This window comes from Pseudopodoces humilis, chromosome 20 (genome assembly GCF_049639895.1).
Source record: "Pseudopodoces humilis isolate 2021_Gansu_Grassland_sample_001 chromosome 20, ASM4963989v1, whole genome shotgun sequence".
NCBI lineage: Eukaryota > Metazoa > Chordata > Aves > Passeriformes > Paridae > Pseudopodoces > Pseudopodoces humilis.
The window spans coordinates 1,427,655-1,449,477 of record NC_142219.1 but is presented as its reverse complement, the minus strand read 5'-3'; the positions used below and the strand labels follow the sequence as shown (position 1 = coordinate 1,449,477).

Below are 21,823 nucleotides of genomic sequence, written 5' to 3'. Positions count from 1 at the left end.
TTCTCTCAGTAGTGCCATCTAATCAGCTTTAGGTTTTAATTAAACAGCTGTCATTTGCTTCCTAGTTCTGTTGCGACCTGATGTTGTATTAAATTTTAATTTGGCCTGGGCTGCATAAGAAGTAGATTCCTTCAGACAACAAAGAAATGCTATTAGCAGGTTACAGTTGTAATTAAGAAGAGCTCTGCTGAAGTGCAAATACATTCAGGTACAGAGAGAGCTGCAGATAAGCACACACACATCATCATTATTATTATTATTATTATTATTATTATTATTATTATTATTATTATTATTATTATTATTATTATTATTATTAGTCAGGGATGGAGCCTGTGATATGAATGTGTAGCTTCCACCCAGGCTGCTGAGCTGAAGGAGTTGGACAAGATCTGAAACCCTCAACAAAGGAAATGGGAAAGGATTCCCAGTTTTTTCCCCAGGGACCTTGCAGTGCCCAGAGTTAGAGGATTGTGCTGGTGGTCCCTGGCTGTTGTTGTTGATGTTTCCTGTGCCATGTGGGAGAACTTAGCCAAGTAAATCAGCACAGTGACCCCTCTCTACGTTCCAGGTGCTGTCAGTAATCACCAGCACAGGGGGCTAAAGTTTAGGAGCTCTTTTCCTGCAGTAAACCCTACCATGGAAATGGAAACCAAGCGTTACAGAATTTAGATGAAATGTTATGACTTGTTGAAGAAGCACTAAAAAGTCTGTTTATAAATCTACTGGACAGTCAGTTCATATTTCTTCCTCAGAGGAAATGTATTTTTGCAGTTTATAAATAGCCAGCTCTTAAAAAGGCCTTTACACAGCCCATTATATTTGTGTAACACTCACTCCAGGCATCAGGCATCTGAAATACTGATTTCTGTGGTGGAATTGCTTACCAGTGAAACGCAGGGTTTGTCAGGCTGCACCAGCTAATTAGCACGGGGGGTTCCTGTATGTGCTGGGAAAGTTCAGGACAGTTCTGCTGCTTGTTCTTCTCCTGCTCATCTTCACCAGGAGCTTATGAAAGGAATGCAAATGCCTTTTGAAACTTTACTTTGTCCTTCAGTGCATCAAAGTCTGCCTGCAGCTTTGGCAGCTAAAGAGCACTTAGACTTCAAAGGAGGCTGGAGGCTTCTTTGTGCTTTGCCACTCAGGCTGGTCAACACCCGGGTGATAGAACAAACAGCACGAAAAACAAACGAGAAATCCATCAGGGCTGCTGAGGAGCTGGCTCCAAGTCCAGCAGAGTCCAGAGAAGCCTTTAATCCCTGGCTCGTAGTGCTCTGGGTCGGGCAGTGGCTGCACACAAGCCCTGGAGGAGTTCACAGCTGTGCTAACACAGAGCTGGGAAATGGAATTGGTCATGTGCTCATTGTTTGTGACCTTGGCCAAAATAGATTTCCCCCAGATGCATTGAAGATCATCTGTTGTTGGAGGATGTTGGAGAAATGCTCTTCACGAGCCGTTTGACACAGGACCACCAGGTCTTCATCAAATATCTGCTATTTGAGGGCTTAGGATATATGGGATGTGTTCAGTGGTGAAATCCAACCACCTCTTCTCTGACTTGTGGATGAATTACCTTCAGTTTCTCTTTGTCTGTCTTATAAAACCTTTTTCCACCAGAGATGCACCTAAATGCTTTCTTTCACCTGGCAGTGCATTTTCTCCTCAGCCTTGTTCAAATCTCAGTCTTTGTAAAGGATTCTCGGTTGTGTTCTCACACTTCCACTTCTGTCACATACTCATCTCTTTGCCAGTGTCCCTCTCTCCTGGCTGGCAGCTGGTTATAAATGAGCCCATTCAGCAGAAACAAAAACTAGACAGTCATTTACTGTGGCAAACATCTGGTTTGTGCCTCGCAGAGAACAGAACAAAGCCTGCACTTATTTCCTGAGGTGTTTTTCCAAAAGCTTCTCTGCTCAGGATGACTCTTAAATCACATTGAAGTCTGAGTGTGAGGCTGAGCACATCCTTTTAGTGCTGTTCTGATCAGAAATGGACTCGAGTGTGTGCTCGATGCTTTTCTGGGCCGTGGCTGCCCATAAACATCTCGTAGGCTCTCGGAGGTAGCTGGCACTGCTATTAGTGCTGCAGCTCATTTAATTCAGGGCGCTTTTTGCAGAAGGTTCCGAATATTGATTAATAATACATCTTAGTTGCAAGTATTTATTGGTCTTCTCCAGCTGTCCTTAGCTTGTGGTCAATGCCCATTATTCTCTATCAATCTAGGCAGCAGCCAGAGCAAATGATAGTGGATATATCTCCCAATGCAAGCTGCCATCAAATTTTTCACTAAAATCCATTCCTTCTTCCACCAATTCTAATAATGGAATTTAACGTCAGATTAGTTCGAAGCAACTTTTTTTTTTTTAATTTTCTTTCCCCCCCCCAATCAACTGGCAAGCAATTAGTTTTATGGAAGTTGAGAAATGAAAAGGGGATTGATTCAGAGCAGTATTTCCTATCCCAGGCTTTTCCAGAGGGCCAGAATGAATCCCTGTGAAATCCCAGATCATTCCTTACCCTGCTTTTGTGTCAACTTTTGGGCTGGCAGTCAGCACTGCTTCTGCAGAGGCTGCTCCTCTCCAGCCTGTACCTGCTTATGCCAGGCAGGGGCCTCTGTAGAAACTCATTTGGAGTAATTAATCAAGCTGCAGCCGCACCAAGGAAGGCTGTGTTAATGGAGTCATTAGAGTGCCAGCACTGTGAATTCATCAGGATTGCAGAGAAATGTGGTTTAGCATCTCTAGGTGGGATTTTGATGGGGAAAGACTAAAAAAATTGTATATGGATGCATAGTTTTTCTCCTAATGTATTTATGGAAATAAATGGCCAAATCACAGCTGAGTTAGCTGGAGCAGGATGGAAGAGATGCTGTTGTGCTGGTGGATAATCACCTCCCAAAGCACTGGCACCAGCTGGGGTGGTTTGGAGTTGGAGTGGGAGGAGTTGTCCTGGAGATCCCACTGAGCAGGGCTGTGCTCGGAGATCCCACTGCCCTCAGCCAAACCTGTAAATGGGCTCAAAAGGAGCAAAGCCACGTTTGTCAGAGCCAGGCCTTGGTGGTCCTGATGCGGCCTTTGGCTTAGAAAGTGGTTAAAACATTGCAGGGAGCTGGAGGGGTGCGAGGGGGGGTCCCATCCCCGTGGCTCTGTGGTGAGCCCTGTGACGTTCCCGTGGTGTTGTGCTCCTCTGACGCCTGTGCTGTGTTTGTGTGTGACCCAGGACACGGAAATCCTCAACACAGCCATCCTCACGGGCAGGATGGTGGCTGTTCCAGTCAAGGTGGTCGCAGTGCAGGAGGACGGCTCCGTGGTCGACGTCTCGGACTCCACCGAGTGCAGATCTGCTGACGAAGACGTCGTAAAGGTGAGGCCCCTGCACGAGCTGGAGAATGCAGTTTATCAATTTTAATCCTCCTCCAGCAGCCCCATACTGGGATTTTCCATAGGCCAGTCGTTCCCCAGTGCTGGCTGCTGGCGGTGGAGGGTGCTGGTGACAAGGGAGGTCCTGCAGGGTCGGTCCCAGGGCTGGTGCAGAGCTGCCCAGTGCTCCTCTGCTGCCCAGTGCTGCTGAGAAAGGATGTGATGGTGATCCCAGGCAGGGATCAGCTCCTCCCAGAGGGGTCTGTGCTCCTGTGGGGCTGTTCTCCAGCAGCAGTAATGCAGAATATTGGCACAGAGGGCAGGCACTTCCCTTCGTGCTCTGGCTGCATCAACACTCAAGAGTTCTTTACAATTAAAGATCCCCAACATCTGGAAGAGTGACAGGAATGGGAAATAACAACCATATTGCAAAAAGTCTTGAAATGAGAGCTGCAAGCTTTTAAACAATGTTGTGCTGTGTTTTAGTGGGTTTTTTAAAATATTATGTTCAAGTGGTTCTGTGTCCCTGACATGGCAATGAAAATTGTGCTAATGTGACTTTATCAAGACTCTGCCTGCCTGACTTCTGACACCATTGCATGGCTTTCAGCTTTTAGCTCATCATTATTATTTTTAGGCATAAAAGAGGTGCTTTTGAATATCTTTAATAGATTAATTTGGTTTTTTTATGTGGTTTGGGGGTGTTCTTGTTTCAAATGAACTTAAAAATTGACTGCAGAGAATTCTGTGCAGGTTGGGGGGTTTTGGTATTATTTATGGGCTCCATATTTTCCCTTAGGTATCAGATAGGGAAAGAAAAAAATCCCATTTCCTTTTGCTGGAAACCAAATTTATTTGAAGGTCGTTACCAGAGGAACATGGATGAATATCTTTGTTTATGAGTAAATTAATTATCAAAGGAAAAGACTGCTGTGATAAATATTGCTATTTTTTATATTTTTTCTCTGTGTAGCATACAGCTATTATCTGATTAGTGACTGTTATTTATCAGTTGATAAACATGAACAATGTCTTGGATATTATAAACTCAAGCATCAAGTTCTGTATCATCAACTTATTGCTGAGATTGTCTTCTTTTTGCACTTCAGAAAACCACATCCAAAAGATGGTGTGTGGGGACTATTTTTATTAATTGAGTTTCTAGGTCTTGCTGTACTTTGAGAGTACTGGACTGAACCAGACAGGATTTACACTGTATTTTTTTATTATTATTATTATTATTATTTTCAATATTTTTTTTGCTGCTAATGATTTGATATTAATCAGGTCTTCATTTGCCTGCCTCAGGAAATGATTTGGGTCTCAAATCACTGGCAGTAGGCAATTCCCCTGGGACCCTCTCCCAGACCTGATACCTGTCTCTCAGATATTTTGACATAATGAACAAACCCAAGAGGACTGAACGTGGTCTTTGCTGGGTTGATGTTGCCTCATCCTGGTGATACAAACTGGGAGTAATGTTATTTTTGTGAAAATTGCAGCATACTTGCATAATTTCAGTCACAAATTACTGAGACCAAAGGCATAATTTTTTAACTGCAAATATATGTATTGGTTGCAAGATTGAATCCATAACAATTAATTAGCTGAGTTAAAATTTAGTGCAGGCTTTATGTGCCTATATTTTTTCAGAAAAATGCATATTGCGTTTACAAGCCCCTTTGGTAAAGTCAATATTGACTTTGCTTCTGAATTTCTGTTGCTTTTTCCATATAGGTTGTAGTGCTAAACCCTCTAATGAGAGCTGTCAGGCATTTTGGATCTAATTGCCTTATCTTAAGCTTCTTTTCACTATTAATTCTGCCTTTATTGTTTCTTTGATGCTGGAGACATATTTGTATTCTTTTGGGCAGAATAGAGCGTTGCATTCTTAACCTTTTATTTCTGTTTAATAGCTAATGATTTAATAGCCAATTAATGAGACAATTCTTTGATCATTGCTCTAACTTCATTATTTTCAGTTAAGACATTAAGCTAGATTAAATAAAAACAGGTTTCCACCCCAGCTCTTATGTATTTATACAAAATATGTTTCTCTGGGCAGCGACCTGATACTGCTCAGAGATGGGCAAAGGCACAAGAGATGGACAAGTGATTTATTTGTGTGCCAGAGATGTGAATCTTCCCTGTCCTCATCCCTCTATCCCCCAGCCTAACAGCTTCCCACCCAGAGAATATTCCAGCCCCTTTTTCCCAAAGCCTACCTGATTACTGGTAAATATAACAAAACACACCTGGGGTTTTTGGACCTTGCATTTTTAGCATATGATCCTCACAGGAACCTGAGAGCAGAACTTGCTTTAGTTCATCCCAATCCCTGCTTCCCAGATTTGGACATTAGTCCCCTTCCATGGAACTGGCTGCCCTCTAAAATATTTTGATGGAAACATTCCTGTAAGTCAATGAAAGTCTTGTGCTTATTCCATTATTTAAAAGGAACATTTAATGCTGTTGGCATTTGAGGGAAAAGATTGACTTTATGCTTAAGGCACTGAAATGCTTCTCAGCATTAATTTCCATATCTCTTGCCGATTTCCTGTGTGACTGTGGGTAAATCACTCATTCCCCTTGGAATCTTGTTTCCTTATCTGCCAACAAGGAAAGAAATGAATCCTTCTCCCCTCCTCCACCTGCATTATATGGTTTCTAAATCTTCTGTTGGATCTGGATGGCCAAAAATCCTCATCTTCACCTCAATAACCTCAGTGCTCTTCTGCCACACACTCTTCTCTTCCAGGACTTCTCTCCCTGTGTCCTGCTTTTCCTGCAAACCCTAAATAAATACATCGGGTTGTGAAGATGGAAGGAAAGAAATGGTGGGAACTTGGCAGAAGTTGGTTCCAGAAGGTTTTTTTTGTAGAAGGAAATGGACCCTGAGGGGCTTTGGCATGGCCAGCCTTTAGTTGGAAGCTCCAGGCGAGGTTCATGCCCTCCTTTGTAAAAGTGCCTTTAAAAGCTTGAACTGCAGTAATTCCACATGAAGGAAAATTCTGAAGACTCTGGAGTTTCGTGGTAGCTGTAAAAATCACCATCAGCATCAAATGGAGAAATTCTAATGAGGACAGCTTCTTAGTCCAACTGTTTATCTCAGTAAGTGAACGTGAGACAGCTGCCCAATTAATTCATCCTTCGATCGCTCATAACTCCATGTCCTTTGCAAGTTACGCACAAAGTGACTGGATGTTCCAGTTAATCTCTGTAGTCACTCAATGCCTTACACCATGAACTCATTTAGCCTAATTTTTATTATTTTTGCAGGAGAAAAGGCCCTCAGTAGAACAGCAGGGAGTCAGGGGCCTCCCCCTGCCCATTTCTGCCCCACATGAATGCAGTAGGAGCATTCCCGTGCCCAGCACAGCACGCTGAGAACAATGGTGTTCAATAATATCCCGTGAACTCCATCTGTGCCAGAATGTGCCTTCCTTGTTATCTTGCTGGAGGAAAGCTCTTCAATGAATTATTTTTCACCTTTTCATAATTTCCTGTCTAATTATAATGAAAGTAAAATTCAAACTGCTCCTGCCCTCTACTTTTCGGACACAAACCTTATCTTGAACTCTCCATAATTAATGGTAAAACAATAGAAGACCTAATTTTCCTGGCAGCAGCCAGCCAGGCTTTATCTAATGTGTAGAAAAAAACCAGTGTAACAAAGACAGGAAAGGTAATGGCTGAAATAGATTAAATCTGAGGAGAGTTCTTCCCTCTTCCAGACAAAGCAATGAGTGACTGAGAACCTTGTCCAACAGCCCTGGGCACAGAGATCTCCAACCCCAGAACAAAAACTGCTGCAGGGATCCAGGGGCAAAAAGCAAACAGGGAAATGGAGGGATATACTCAGCTTCTCCAATTTAGATGACACTGATTTTTTGAGAACAATTCTTTGCTGCAGACTCACAGCACATTCTGAGGACAATTTACAGAAGGAAGCGCCTGCCTGGAGTTGTTAAATACAACTATTTATGCAGCAGCTCTGGAAACAAAGCCAGAGCTTGTAATTCGCAAGTTCTGCAGCTGCTTTGCCATTAAAGTATGTGATCAAGAATGAAATGGACTTGTGCATAAAGCAGAGCTAATCTTGTTCCTCCATCTATCATATTTTTGAGCACCTATCACTGTATTACCTAACAGCTTTATTTTCTGGTCACTCGTGCAGAAATTACCTTCCTGCAGGAGGCCACACTCTTTCTGGAAGCAGTGAAAATCCTCTCTGCTTGTTTTTATGATGGATTTACTTGGATGCCACTTGGCTTGTTGCATTATTAATTTTGAACTAGATCTTATTTTCTGAGTGATCTTTTTCTTCAGTGAAATGGCCGAGGATTGGCAGCCCTGGAGATGTGATAGCAGGGGCTGGGCTGGGGCTGTGAGGCTGAAAAAGCTTTTGAAGCATGAGTGTTTAATTTGGTGAGTCCTTCTCCCTGTCCATGCCATCCTTTTAATGTCACCTGGTTAGTGGCAGGGATGGAGCCAGCAGTGAGCAGCCCCAGGTCGGTGGCAGTCCGTGGCCAGCTGTCCACGGGAGCTGCATGGCACAGCTCCTGCCACACTGACGCCCCTGCTGCCTGGCAGGCAGCAGCTCTGTGCCAGGGAACCTTCCTCAGCTGAGCAGCAGGATTGTGAGGAGTCTTTGTGGGCCTGAGGAGTTGTGGTTGAGCTCTCGGCGTTGTTGTCTCTGTCTCAGCAGGGCCGTGGCGATGACAGGGACGCTCCTGTCCCAGGATGAGAAAGAATTGTCTTGTTTAACATCTTGCCTTTTGTCTCCATAGTCAGATATGCCTAAGTTAGGGCGATAATGAATTATCATCAAGCTGTTTGCAATTCATCAAACTTATAAATTAGAGCTTCTTACAATTTCTGGTTATTTTGGATAAAAAGCCCATTCTCTGTGTCCTCAAACAAAGTTCATCTTTATGGGTCATTAGGGATGGGCAGGAGAGCACATCAGATCTCTCTACAATGTGTCTGCTGTTGAATTAAGGATTTTGCTCTTTATTGAAATATCAGAGGTTCTGACATCCAGGTCACCAGATTCTGCTAATTAGTTTTCTAGCTTGACAAAGTATGATCAGAACAGAGGACCACAGCCACTTACTGCATATTAAAGATTTAGCTTAAAACACTCTTGTTACACAGCAACAGGTGGAAATCTATATTGTTTTAGGATTGTGCCAAGCTAAAACTTTGTGTTTAGAGTTATATTTGCACACAAACCAGCTCCATGTATAGCAATAACGATGGCAGCGAGGCAGTCGCACAAAATCACATATTGAGGAATTAATATTCTGTATACAGCACACGTTGTACACAGTTTATAGCAAAATATATGTGTGTGCTTTCCTGAAGCTATTTCTGAACATACACAGTCTTCAAAGCCAGCTTGAGAAAACAGTGTTTTGTCTGGGAGAAGGATTCGTTCAGAACAGACCACACCGACATGTGCAATTACACAGATTTCGGCAGAGATGCTTATGGTGTCTTCCAAGGCACCAGCTGCTACTTCAGAGGAAGAAAACAATTCTATGGCTTAGCATTTGGCTGCTCTGAGAGCAGAAATGCAAAGGGCACGGATCCCAGTCCTGGGAAACAATCATTACCCAAACCACGGCATTGCTTAGGATAAACTCTGAATATTTTATACTAAGAAATGCACAGAGTAAATAAATAACTCAGTCCAGGCTCAACAAAGGCAGCAATAAATAGCTGTTGTTGGGAAAAAATGACAAACTTCTACAGGCTTTTTCTCCAGATTCCGTAGGACATAAACTCTGCTTTGTGAATGTTATCCTAGCTGGCCATTTAAATATTCCAATTGCAGCTATGTGAACCTCAGGATTCCGAGGCTTTTACACCTCTTGAACCATCATTCCAGCTGGGCAAATTAACTCAGGTTCCCGTTGTCACCCAAATCCCGGGGCCAGGCTGTGCTCTCGGGCACGGAGTGACAGGGGTGTCACAGAGGGCAGGATTTGCTGGTGTGGAAGTGAAAGCAGCCATCAGCTGTCAGCTCTGCCAGGAGAGTAAAGCCTTTCTCTGAGGAAAGTGGGGCTGGGAGCACATGGGTGCCACAGCATCACAGCATCCCCTCCTGAGCCGGAGCAGGGCTGGGGGAGCAGCCACGGAGGTGAAAATGCACAGCCAGCGCTGGTCCCACTGCAGGTACCCTCATTTCCAGAGACCCCGTGCTGAAGTGTCACAGTAGGAACAAGAAAACTCCATCCCTTCATGCAGAAAAGCCAATTCTTTACTCACAAAGCTCGTATTTATAGGAAATATCAGAAGGCACCGTGATAAATCTAATTAGCTAACAATACACTGAAACTCCATTTACTCACTGGTAAATAGCCTGTGTGTATATCCCTCAAATCTCTATTTTTGGTTAGTTTACATATTTTCTTCATGGATTCTCATGGGACAGATCTTTTGTTATTACAGGTGCAGCCTATTTTTCTGTACAAAAATGGATTGTTATCCAAACTGATTCTCATTCCTCTGATTTTGTCACATGGGAACTTACGTGCTAGCTGCTAGTTTAGCTACAGCAGCAGGGCCCAAACCATATTTTATACGACCTTTCTTTTATAATATCTCTACCTGACTGCAACCCTGAGGCAGCTCAGCAGTGATTTGAACTGGCAGCAGCCAAAGCTTTGTGTTCCCCCCGCTCTGTGGGTCACAGGTGGGTTCTGAAGGCAGCTTGGGTGTTTATTTTTGTGGTTTAGCTCACCCACACCTGTGTTTTAGTAACGTGTTCTGAGATGCACTCCCTCGAGATACGGATTTGGAGCTGGAGATGAGGAGAGGCTGACATGGCTCCATCAGTTTGAAGTACAGTTAATTTATTTGACAGAAGCAGCACCTACTGTTGACAGTAACCAGCTCCCTTTCTCCTCTGTGGGCAAAGACAGGCTTTTTCTAGCTAGGTTTTTAATTATTTGTATTTTTGCATTCTCATTATATGGAACTGGAATTCAGAGTGAAAACTGGTTTGGTGTTCACAGGATAAGGAACAGGAGGAGAATTAACACAAAGGTTGGGTTGGGCTGTATCTGGGATTCTGAGGGGAGTGGGGAAACCCAGCCTTAAAGAATAGTACTTAATGCTGGATTAATGAATCAGACAACTCATTAAATGAGGATGAAGAACAAAGTGAAGTTATAAATGGATTTCTTTTTCCATTTACCTGAAGTATGGAAGAGTTGCATTGGGGTGTGGTTTTTCTCTTCTCCCAATTAATTCCACACTCCTGGGAGAGGCTCCCTCAGCTTCAGTCAGAGCAGTGGCTTCAGTGGTTAACTAAGTGTCAGGATTTAGCATTTTGTTTTGTGTTGTCAATTATTAAGGTCTGATTTATACTCATGGCACTGTACCAAGACATTTACTCCCACATCTAAGACCTCTTGAATTGCTGGAGTTGCTTTTGTGAGTCGAGCCAGGCTATTGGAGAATGGTCCAGGTATATCTTCACAAATATCAGAAGTGTTAAGCAGTGATTAAACTTTAAAGTTTGCATCTGTTCAACCAGAAGTTGAGGGGCAGATTTGGAATTCTGTGACGCTTGGCTGGGGAATTAAGCAGCTTTCCACTGTGAAAATGAATGACTTTTGGTTAATATTAAGTTGTTGAGTTTTACTCCTTTGATGAATTTCTCCTGAGGAAAAGCCCTGGAAGTGCTCCATGATTCTAGAATAAATATGTGTGGTGTTTGTGTTAAAGCAGTCAGCTCCCAGCCTTGGGGCAGTGCCATCTCCTGGAGCCCAGGCCCTGGAAACCAGCAGCAGCCTCAGCCACCTTGCTGTTCCAGACAGCTGATCAGCACTCTGAGCTCACATGTGGCACGGCTCCATTCACAACAGAACAGCAAAATCTTGATTTCACTCACAAATATGGTTGTTCAGATTCCAAAGCAAACATGTGGTACAGGACCAGAGTCAGGCAGCAAAGGGGGAGGCAAAAGGCACCGATGTATCCGAGGCCACAGGTGAGGGTACGGAGCCTGCGGGGCTGCAGGGTGAAATCTCCCTCCAGCACCTGGCCCAAAGTCCCTTGTGAGGCAGGGGAATAATGAGCAGAGAGCTGGAGTGGTGCAGGTGTCAGGAGGAGGCTGGGAAGTGAACATTGCCTTGTTGGCACAGGTCTGGCTGTTTATTTGCACGGATTATCGCCGCAGTGCCCGCAGTGTGCTGAGCCCTGCGTGCCAGTGCAGCACACAGTGCCCACCCTGCAGCTCTCCTGCAATACAGAATATTCACCTCAGTCCTGGTGCAAACACCCAGCACCTGCAGCAGCAGCCAGGGAGTGGGGCTGGAGATTCCCTGCCAGCACCAGGACTCCTTTGTGTGAGAGGCATTGTCACAAAAGAGAAGTTCCTAGCAGGAAATGCTGGCTCCTATTTATATCGTTTATTTATGGGCTCTTTCCCAATTGCTGCTTCTGAGATTGCTGTGAGGATTTAATTTGCAGTCCCTCTCCAGTGGCTCTCAGGTTTCCTTCTGAAAATATAAGAGGAATTCCTTAAGACACTCAGCTCTTCCTTAGATCTCTTACAATCAGCATTATGCACTGCAGAGCCAAATTAATGTATGCCCTTCCTTATTGTTTCCCTTCTTAATTCATTTCTTTCCATAAAGGCTCAGCAAGCACCAATTTTCCAAGTGAGTTTTTAATCGCCTGAGCTCAGCATGATTACTGTCTCACAGTCTAGTTGCCATTTGATGCAATCAGTATTTCAGAATACAATCAACTTTCCCCCCCAAAACTGAACGTGACACGGCCAGCTGATAACACTTGGCTGCAAAGAAACATGAAACACTCGCAGCGCTGTGTGAGAGAAAATAACCTGAGATTGCGAGGTCTTCCCCAGCCCAGTGCACAGAGGTGATGTGAAACACTTCTGGAAGATGGGGCACAAAGAAATTTATTATTCCAATGCAAAGAGCACAGGCTGGGGAGGCGGAGAGGGAAGGAGGGGGAAGATGGGAACGCGCTGAAGTATTTCTTACTGCTGGGATGTTTGCTTTGAAAGGGCCTTTCAAGAGTACATGTTGCCAGGGGAGATTTTCTCTTCACATCTTTTATTGCCACCCCACATATAAAGGATTTCAGAACACCCATACTGGAAATCTGCAGACTTAAATAGTTCCTGCCACACGGAAGCTGGAGACTTTTAGATTTCCCCAACCTGCAGTGAGTTTAGCATGAGGGATTAGCGGAGTGAAATGAGAAAATCCTTCCTCGGAGTAAATGCTTCATTGCTGTTTTTAAGCACACTTTGTGCACTATAAATGCCAAGCAAATGTTTTCAAAATTACTAAATGAAGATGAGGATCTGAGGACAAAAAGCAGGGGCAAAGTGACACTGAAGGAAAGAAAGGGTAGGAGGGAAACAGCAATTCCTGTATCCTTAGAGCAGGGCTGTGTCTCCTTACAGCCATCCTGCTGTCCCCCTGCTCCTGCCCTGCTCCAGGGACGGCTTCTGGGCTCTTCATGAGAGAAACCCCGGGCTGCAGCTGGGCCTGATCCCATTTCCATGGGCAGCTGGGGAAATGCAGCACCAGAGAGACCCTGAGCAAACCCAGAGCCAGCAGAGTGGGGATGTTCTTCTGGCTGTGGACACCATGCCACTGGAATTGTTAAGTCCCAGCTTGTTTGTTGTTTGCAGTGCTGCTGGTGAGTTTGAAGTCTCACAGACAGCCATTTGCTAAGACCTTCTGTTCCTCACAAACTTGACAGCGTGGCTTGTCTCATTGCCTTATGTTATTATTGATATTTTCATCTTGTGTAACCAGTTCTGCCGAGGAAAAAGATATTATTGCCAACTTTGATCCCCTTAATTCTTATAAGAAGATGCCTCCAGCTTTGGCCCATTTGAGGAATGCACAGATGGTTTTGTACAGGAGTGTGGCTCCTTGGGGAAGGCTGCTGACCTTGTGTGAGTCAGGGATTTTGTTTGGTGAGACTGAAGAGGTCCTGAAGGGGCTGCTGCTGCCTGTCTTTCACATAATTCCTCTTCTGTCTGTCACTGGGAGTTCAGGAGGAGCTGCAGCAAGCTCAAGGTACTTGAAAATGAAGGTGATTCTAAATAAAGAAGGCTGAGATGAGACTGACAGGCAAGAAGAGAAATAAGGAAAACAGGAGGTATCCTGTAAAGCAGGAATTTTACTGGAGCAGCTCATACCTTCCTAGAATGTCAGTGCAGCCTTTCCTCAGCCCTGTAGCTGCAGGCACCGTGTGTGTGCTGCTCTCCAGGAGCAGGAGATGCCAAGAGTACAACCTGCCACAAGTGTGTGGCTGTTTGACCTCGTGAGAAACAGATCCTTTGCAGAAGATCCTTTCTGTGGCTCCTGGAAGCTCCTTGCAGGTGCTGCCAGCTGTGGGAGATGCACCCTCACAGTGCCAGGGTGTTTTCCAGCAGTGTGGGAGCACAGAATGAGTTTTGGTTATTCTGCTCTGAATAAAATAATTCCTGCATCATCCCCTTGGAGCTGAGTGTGTGGCTAGAGATGAAATGCAGTGGGGTGGGCTGTGGAAGGCAGAACCCTTCTGCATGAGAAGGGCTGATCAGTATGTGCAGATGAGCACGAGCTCACCGAGGGCTGGAGACCTTCAGCAGCTGCAGGGGCTGCAGTGTTGGGCAAGAGGCAAAGCAAACATCTCACTGCCACAAAGAAGGGTCCTGTGTCAAGTGGAATAATCTCTGACTGCCATAAAAGCAGACTTGAATGGAGTTATTTCTGAGAGCTGACAGCTTTGGTCACCACAAACTGACTTCAGAGCCGCCTGCTGCAGGGGCTGTTGTGCCATAAAGATGAGACTACTGCAGGCAGAGAGGATTTCCTTATGGAATGAGCCCTCCTTGAAATCCTGGTGACAATATGAAATGAGCTCAGAATAAGGCGAATGGACAGAGAAAAATGTATGGGTTTGGCAGCCAGTGTGGTTAAATTCCCAAACAAAACTTCACCAGACCCTCCTTTGCCACAGAAGTGGGAGATCAAGGCAAGGAACTATTTGAAGATTTCAGGACAAAATAGGAGTGAAGCTGCAGAGGAGGAGATGAAAACTGTCCTACCACAGGCTCCAAAGTGCACCTGCAGCACAAACACGGGGAAAAAAATCCACGTGATGTCAGCTGAGAAGCCACTATTAAGAAAAAACTTAAAAGAAGACAGGGAGCATGAGTTTCTTCTAGAAAATAAAGGCAAAATCTATTCAGCCTTCAGTGCTGATTGCACAGAGTATAAAAGCACAGTGAAGCACCTGCAGTAGGGATGCCTGGGATGCAAATGTTGCCCAGGACTTGTGTTCTGCTTGGGCAGAAATGTGACAGTCACAGCAGAGGTTTGCATTGTCTCTGTTTGGTTTGTATGGATGGGGGTGGAAGTGTCTCCAGAGAACAGCAGAACAAAGAAAAATTGTGCATTAATTAAGAAATTAAATCTGCTCTTCGCATTAACTTGTTCTTTTGTAGCTCTAGCAAGGAGATGAAAGTAAGAGACCTAGGGTTTCACGGGAAAGTAATTTCTGTATCTGTGCATGAATGTTCACACCTGGATTGCACCTTGTGGTTGCTCTCTGATCTTGTCCCTCTGAGCAAGCCCTCTTGGGCCTGCCAGCGTGACTAAAATTCACACAAAGCCTCTGCTGCTTTAACCAGCAGGGGTGGAAACCACAGCAAAGAATTCACCTTGGGCTAATGGACCTGAGCCTGCAGCACGTGGAAATTGCATTTTTACCCGAGCCCAGGCTGACCAGCTCATTCAGGTGCATTCTCTGCTGCTCTCAGCCTGCTCTGTGTTCTGCCTACTTTGTTTTCATTTTGCTCTCCCTGCCTCTTCTTCTGGGTATTTTTAACACAAACTTTTCCTATCTGTTCTCCTAGGGATTTTTAACAAAGCACCATTTTTAATGACATAATTTCCTTTCCAGACACAACCTGGAAGTATTTTCTATTTGTGTGGCACCTGTAAGTTTTCTGGTTAGAGAAGAGAACTCATAATTTCTAGTAAAAATGTCAGATGTACAGGTTTTCTGTGATTCTAGGGATATATTTTTATGTCACACGTAACTTTTACATAAACTTCTCTTGTGATGAATAGAAGGTAGAAACCTTTTCCCACTCTTGCCATGTTTTTCTCTTCTTTCACTGTGGCTTTTCTGCATCCACACAGCCCTAAGGGAAGATGTTGAAAAACAAACAAAAAGAGAAAAACCCTAAAGTACAACAGAAAACTTATGGCAGCACTCTGCAGTTTGTCACTTACCTTTCATGCATGGCTTGGCACGCTTGTTTTTGCCCAGATTCGAGGGGGAAACTCAAGAACTTTACAGATCTGTCTTGGCATTTGGACAGGGTTCATACAAGTCCATGGCAGAAAGACTGACAGATAGGGAGGCCAACTCGCTTGTAAATGGATTTTAACAGAGTGTTATTGGATGAGAGAGAAGCCCAGTCTGCCTGTGTCATACAGGCTTTGGATTAAAAATGATCCACTGAAGAGCACGGTGGAGGAGCCAGGTAGCTCTGCACTGAATTTTCTGATAATTCAATCTGTGTCTTTAAGTGAAAGTCAATAGCAAAGTATTGATTTCAATGAGTTGTGGTTTCTGAAGAGCTCTGTGGAAAAAAAAGGCAAATTTTGTGTCATCCAGAATGTGGCATTTTAACATTTGTTCTCACTGTGATTAGGCTGTTTTAAAAGTTCTCCTCAAAAGTGTCTTGTTTTCTGCAGGCCCTCATAGCCATGAGGTCTCAGCCCCCAGCAGAATATTTTTGCTGTGATTTTGGGAATTTTGCTGTGATTTTGGGAATTTTGCTGTGATTTTGGGAGTTTTGGACCTGGTACCCCCATGCTGCCAGTTTGGGGCCACCTGCCCAGAGGCCGCACGTGTCCCCTTGAGCCCCCACGACGTGTCCTCAGCTCTCCTGCTGAGGGGTTTGACAGGCTCTGCTCCCTTCTTGGGAAAAAGAAGGATTGTGCCAGTGAATTCTGTTGTAAAATCCACTGGGATGACTGGCAGAGAACCTCCAGAGGATCGTGAACACCCCTCAGTGACTGGAGGCGGGCGTGGATCGATGGATTTGGGCAGCAGTGTGCAGGGAGAGATGCCACCCTTGGCAAGGCCATGTCCCCAACACCTCAAGGTCAGCACCACAGCTCCAGCCTGTCACTGCAAGGGGAAATAAAGGTGGGAGGTGTTAGGGGATGTCAGAGTCTGGGTACCCACTCAGGGAAACAAGGGGGGGCTCCTCTGGATGAAAGACTGGAAAGAAAAAGCCCCCATGTATCAAAAATATGGAAAATCTGATCTGCTCACAGCAGCAGCAGCTGCCTTTCTGTTTTGCACCTGGAGCAGGAGTGAATTGTCCCTGCAAGGGGAAATAAAGGTGGGAGGTGTTAGGGGATGTCAGAATCCCCTCACTCCTGCAGGGCTTTAGGATGGGGACACAGATCAGTGCACAGCAGTGACAGAACGTTCCCATTTCAGGGCAGCTCATTCACTGCTAGTGCTGCAGTAGCCAAACATTTGTATTACACTTGCACCAGGCATTTGTAATTACGTCTGTATAATTACATTTATAATTATAAATATACGTAATTATAAATAATTGTTTGTAATTATTAAGATAATCTGCTCTGCAGAGGCTGGGATGTGATTCTTTCACCCTTGTTGGAGTTTGGCTTTACTGCCACAGTGACAGAGAAAGAGCAGAGAAAGCAGAGCAGAGATCACCCTGACCTTTCTCCCTAAACAGGGCTGTTCCTGCAGGATTTGTTCTGTTCCATTCTCTGTTCCTTCCTGCATCACAGGGACAATTCACTCCTGCTCCAGGTGCAAAACAGAAAGGCAGCTGCTGCTGCTGTGAGCAGATCAGATTTTCTGTATTTTTGATACATGGGGACTTTTTCTTTCCAGTCTCTCATCCAGAGGAGCCCCCCTTGTTTCCCTGAGTGGGTACCCAGGAATATTCCCTGTGAGTGCTGTCCTGGCACAGTCCAGAGGGAAATTCCAGAGCCCTTTTCTGACCAGGGAGCCTCTCCTAAAGCTTATCCTCTGGGCCATCCTGGAGCAGATGAACAAGGCAGTCCACTCTAGTCCAGTCTCAGAAGACCAGAGAAGAAAAGTAATTTTTAGGTAAAGACTCTTGACATTCTCTCCAAATAATTCTGTTGAAGCACTTGGCTGAATGAATGCAGTTTAAGGGCTGCTTTTCTTGGCTGGGTTGGCTATCTGAAAGTCCCTTTTTCCCTTTTTTACTAATTAATGAATTATTTGTTGCTCAGAGACTAAAAACTAACTGGGAAGACTTATGAATGTCGATGCAGCACTGTCTAGGCATAGGACCAGAGTTTTCTTTACAAAACAAAAGTGTGCTGTTGTGTACTTAAGAGCTTTCTGGGGATTTTTTTCTGCTTTTCTGTTGATCCTTTGGGATAAGGATGGTGTATCCTTGTGTTACTGGGAGAAGATTAAAGGCTAGATTAGTGTGGCAAATATTCATGACTTAAGACATCCCTCTTAACACTGTTAAGCTCCCAAGCTTTAGAGCTTGTCTGTCTGCTCCTGGGGGCTTTACGGTGTCGATGCTGGCACACGTTCCCCATGGCACCCCTAGGGAAGGGATGCTCTGCCCCGTGGTGGGAGGAGCAGCACCTGGGGCTCCTTTTCCTGGAGGATTCATCCAGGAGCAGCACAGGGATTGATGGGCACTGATGCCTCGAGGGGCTCCTGGAGCAGAGGCTGGACAGAGCTAAAGGAATAAAGTGGGGATTTATTAAAAGCCCTTCCAAGGATGCACCTTGGGCAGTGCAGGAGCCTGGCTGTGGCTGCACCCAGGATGGACCCAAGGTGGACAGAAGATGGGCCCTGGGTCAGGAGTTTTTTATAATTTTTGGTCCATTTCCATTTTGGGGTGAATTGTCCAGTTCCAGCTGCAGGTGATGCAGTCCCAGATTGCTCTCCTCAATTCTCTGCTGTTTTTGGGGCTGAAGCTGCAATGGTGCCCTTGGTTCTGGGCTGGAAAAGGATTGTTGTGTGTGCCTGAGCTGTGAGGAGAACTTGCTGACATTCCATATGAAGTTCAGAATTAGGTACCAGTACAGAATCTGGAAAATATGAAAGCTAAAGCTTCAGGCATCAGCTCTGGCCCTGGTGTGGCTGGGGAAGGCTGAGCCCTCCTGGGCCACGAGGGCTCTGCACACTCCGTGTCCTTGAGCTTTCTGTGCTGTCTCTTGTCACACCTGTGGAATATTTGCATTCCCCAGGAACGCTGAGAAGCCAGCAGGCACACCAGGGTGCTTGGCTTCAGCAGCTACAGCTGATCTGCTGGGTTTTCTCAAACAGAGTCTTTAGAAACCACTGTTTCCCCCCGTTAAAATTTTGTTGGAAAAATTGAAGGATATGCAATACATGAAATTGAATGAATATGCATGTAATTGTTTCTTTTTCTTTAATTTCATGGAGCCTTAGATCTTAAATTTCAGTCACAGGGATTAGAGCCATGAGTCATGAACACTAAGTTTACTTTTTTTTTAAAATTACTTTTAAAGCCCATAATTTTACAAAGAACATTACATCTGATGCTGCCTATTTCCCCCCAGCCCCCCCTTGCTTTTCTCACCCATCTGCAGATTATTGGTCAGTTTATAACCCCATTTGTGTGAGCATTTCAACTGGGGGAAAACAGAGAGGGGGGAAAAAACCCACCTTAGCTTATAGCTCAAACATATGTGTTATTTTCACCTAATTAACAGCTTTTACAGAGCAGGTTCAGTGTTTGCAATTAGATGGGTGCAAGAAGGAGCTGGTACCATCTGCTGGGGTTTCACCACATAAACAGCTCTTAAGCCCTTCTGGGATAGCAGCTGATGAATATGAAGAATGTGGATGTTTACATAAACTAACAAGTGCTGGTAATGCCTTATCTGCAAGGAGTGAAAGGGTAAAATATTTAAGCAAATCCACCTCAGACGAGAGTGTGTGCTTGGAATTTGTGCTGGTGAGAGATGCTTTATCTCCGAGGGAGAATGAAGATGTGTGTCTGGAGATAAGCAGGCCTGGCTGGGGAGGATGCTGGCCCAGGAGAGGCACTGCATCACGGTGACAAGGCGAGCAGGAGCCAGATTGCTCTGAAAAACAGAAACTCACCCAGCAAGAATGGGACTGAGGCGATTTTGATCGCAAATGGATAAGGAAGAAAGGAGATCGTGCTCTGAGTTCTGCTCCATGTGTTCTCATTATCAACAAAACTAGTGATTGAATGGGGAAAAAAGTATTCCTGAAGCTTTCCCTAAACACAAACTGTGCTGAGATTGAAATCAGCTTGAACTTACTTCATGTGCACCTGCTCTGCTGCATCCTGGCACTGGAACTGCTGCTCCATCAAGGGATAATTGCAGTTTGTCCAAACAACTTGAAGTGTGACACACCAGAGAACTTGAGCCTCCAAAACCACACTGCCTACAAGTCTTTGTTCCAAGCTTGTGTCACAGTTGGCTGTCACTGTGTTACAATAGACAGTGAAGTCCTCACAGCCCTGAAAGCGCCTGGTCTGGGGCCAGTAAAGCAGGAGAAAGTCTCTCGCTTACTTCAGCGAGGGCTGGATGAAATTTCAAAGGCAGGCTGTGTCCCCTCGCAGTGCCATCCCTGCTCCCTTTCACCCACCCCAGCAGAGCCCGTCTGCTTCCCACCCCACTGCAGAATGCCTTGCTCAGACCGACAGCAGCACAGCCACCTCCAGCACTTCTTCTCGCTATTGAGCAGCATTTCTTTATCTGCAGGGCAGGTGACAATCCTGGGGGACCAAGCACAGCCTGTCCCAGGTACCTGAACAAGGGTCTCCTCTCCTGTCTCCTCTCATTTCACCTAATGCAGATGATCTCTCTTTCTCAGTCTGCACATGGTGATGAGAAACCAGTGGGCAGAGCAGAAATAGTGACTTTTAATTCCAACAGAATTCCTCAACTTGATTTTTTTTGGTGGAAAACCTGCAACTAAAAGCTCAGCTGATGGGTCAAGGATCCGATTACGTGAAGCAGAGAACATTTTGGCAGCCCCTTTAGCTGCTCCCCATTTGCTTTCAGTATTGCCTCTCCATAATCAGTAAGGAGGAGAGGCTGGAGCCTCTGCCCTGGCTGTGCTGCTGTGGGTGCTCAGTGGTTGTTGCTGAGCTGGAATTCAGCTGCAGTCTGAGTGCACATCACCTCATCACCTTCCCCTCTCCACCTGTGTCCCTGCCAAACTCCAGCAGGAATGGCCTGCAGGGGCTGGGAGGAGAACAGGAGCAGCTGCTCTGCGCTGGGACTGGAATCCTGGCACATCTCAAGTGTTGTTTAATAATTTTGCACAGATCAACAGTTTTTGAATAGTGCACACTCCATTCCGTTGAGCAGGTTTTTAAACTCTCATCGTGCATTCATGGATCACTGCACCTTTTCTAAGCCTCAGCAATTGTCTGCATTGTTAAACCCAAATGTTAATGTCTGCCATGCTGTCCTTCCCTCTAGTTCAGTGCGTTTCAATGGGGGTTAAATGCTAAAACCACTCTAAAACTTCAAACACACATCATCACAGGCTATACCTGGGCTCATCTCCCTCCTCCCTCAATTTCCTGCTTCTCTTCCTCAGCAGTGTTAAAGGCTGATCCTCAGAGAAAACGAGCAGAAGCTCCCAGGCTGGAAGAAGGAGTTGGCAGTAATTCTGTGGTGCCCATTGCTGCTGCTCCCCCTGCACACTGCTCACACCATCGAGCTCTCCTGGCCTCTTGGACGCACAGCACTTCAGTCAATTATCTGCTTTTCCAGATCTGTGCTTTCCTGGATGAAGGATCTTCCCTTCAATCTTGCTTCCAACTCCTTGTTAGAGTCAGGCCTGAGCATAAATCACGGATTGCACTTTGCCAGAAGTGCTCTGCAGGACAGGCCCCGTGTGGCAAACACAGCTGTGCTGCTCCTGGCTGTGTCTGGGATGTTCTTGCAGCTCACTGCAGCCATGGGGATTATTTTGGGGGCTGTAAACTGGGGCTGTGTGCTTCCTCCAGCTCCTCACTGTCAGGACAAGCCAGCCCGTGCTTCTGTCCCTCTTTAGAGACACTCAAAGTCCAGATATGAGTTCTGGATCTCCTGATTTACTGCTTTAGAACAATAAAACTGGGAAGAGACCATTACAAAATGATCATTTCAAAACGGCCTGGACTTCCCAAGGGATTTGATTGTGTAGCTTGGGAAATGCCTAACCAGTGCTGGCCTCTGATACAGATCATCCTCCACTTGATTCCTTTGGATTGACTTCAGCAGTTTAAAGACCTAACCTTTGGGTAATTAGGAAAAGAGCAAATGTAGCTGAAAATAACCAAGCCAAACACAGCCCTGTTCCTGCTGACAGATGATGTGACCAGCCTGTTTTTACAGGATACCACAGTGCTGAGGGGGCTGGACAAACTT

At 45.3% G+C, this 21,823-nt stretch overlaps 1 protein-coding gene across 1 annotated transcript in view; it reads left to right on the top strand.

Moving 5' to 3' along the window:
- The window catches only part of TMEM132B (transmembrane protein 132B), a 209,846-nt gene that overhangs the window by 166,972 nt on the left and 21,051 nt on the right, over nucleotides 1-21,823 (top strand). The window contains exon 5 of the mRNA XM_088065185.1: nucleotides 3,220-3,363. Within this exon, the coding sequence (XP_087921311.1) occupies nucleotides 3,220-3,363 (144 nt within the window). The remainder of the gene's footprint in view (nucleotides 1-3,219; nucleotides 3,364-21,823) is intronic.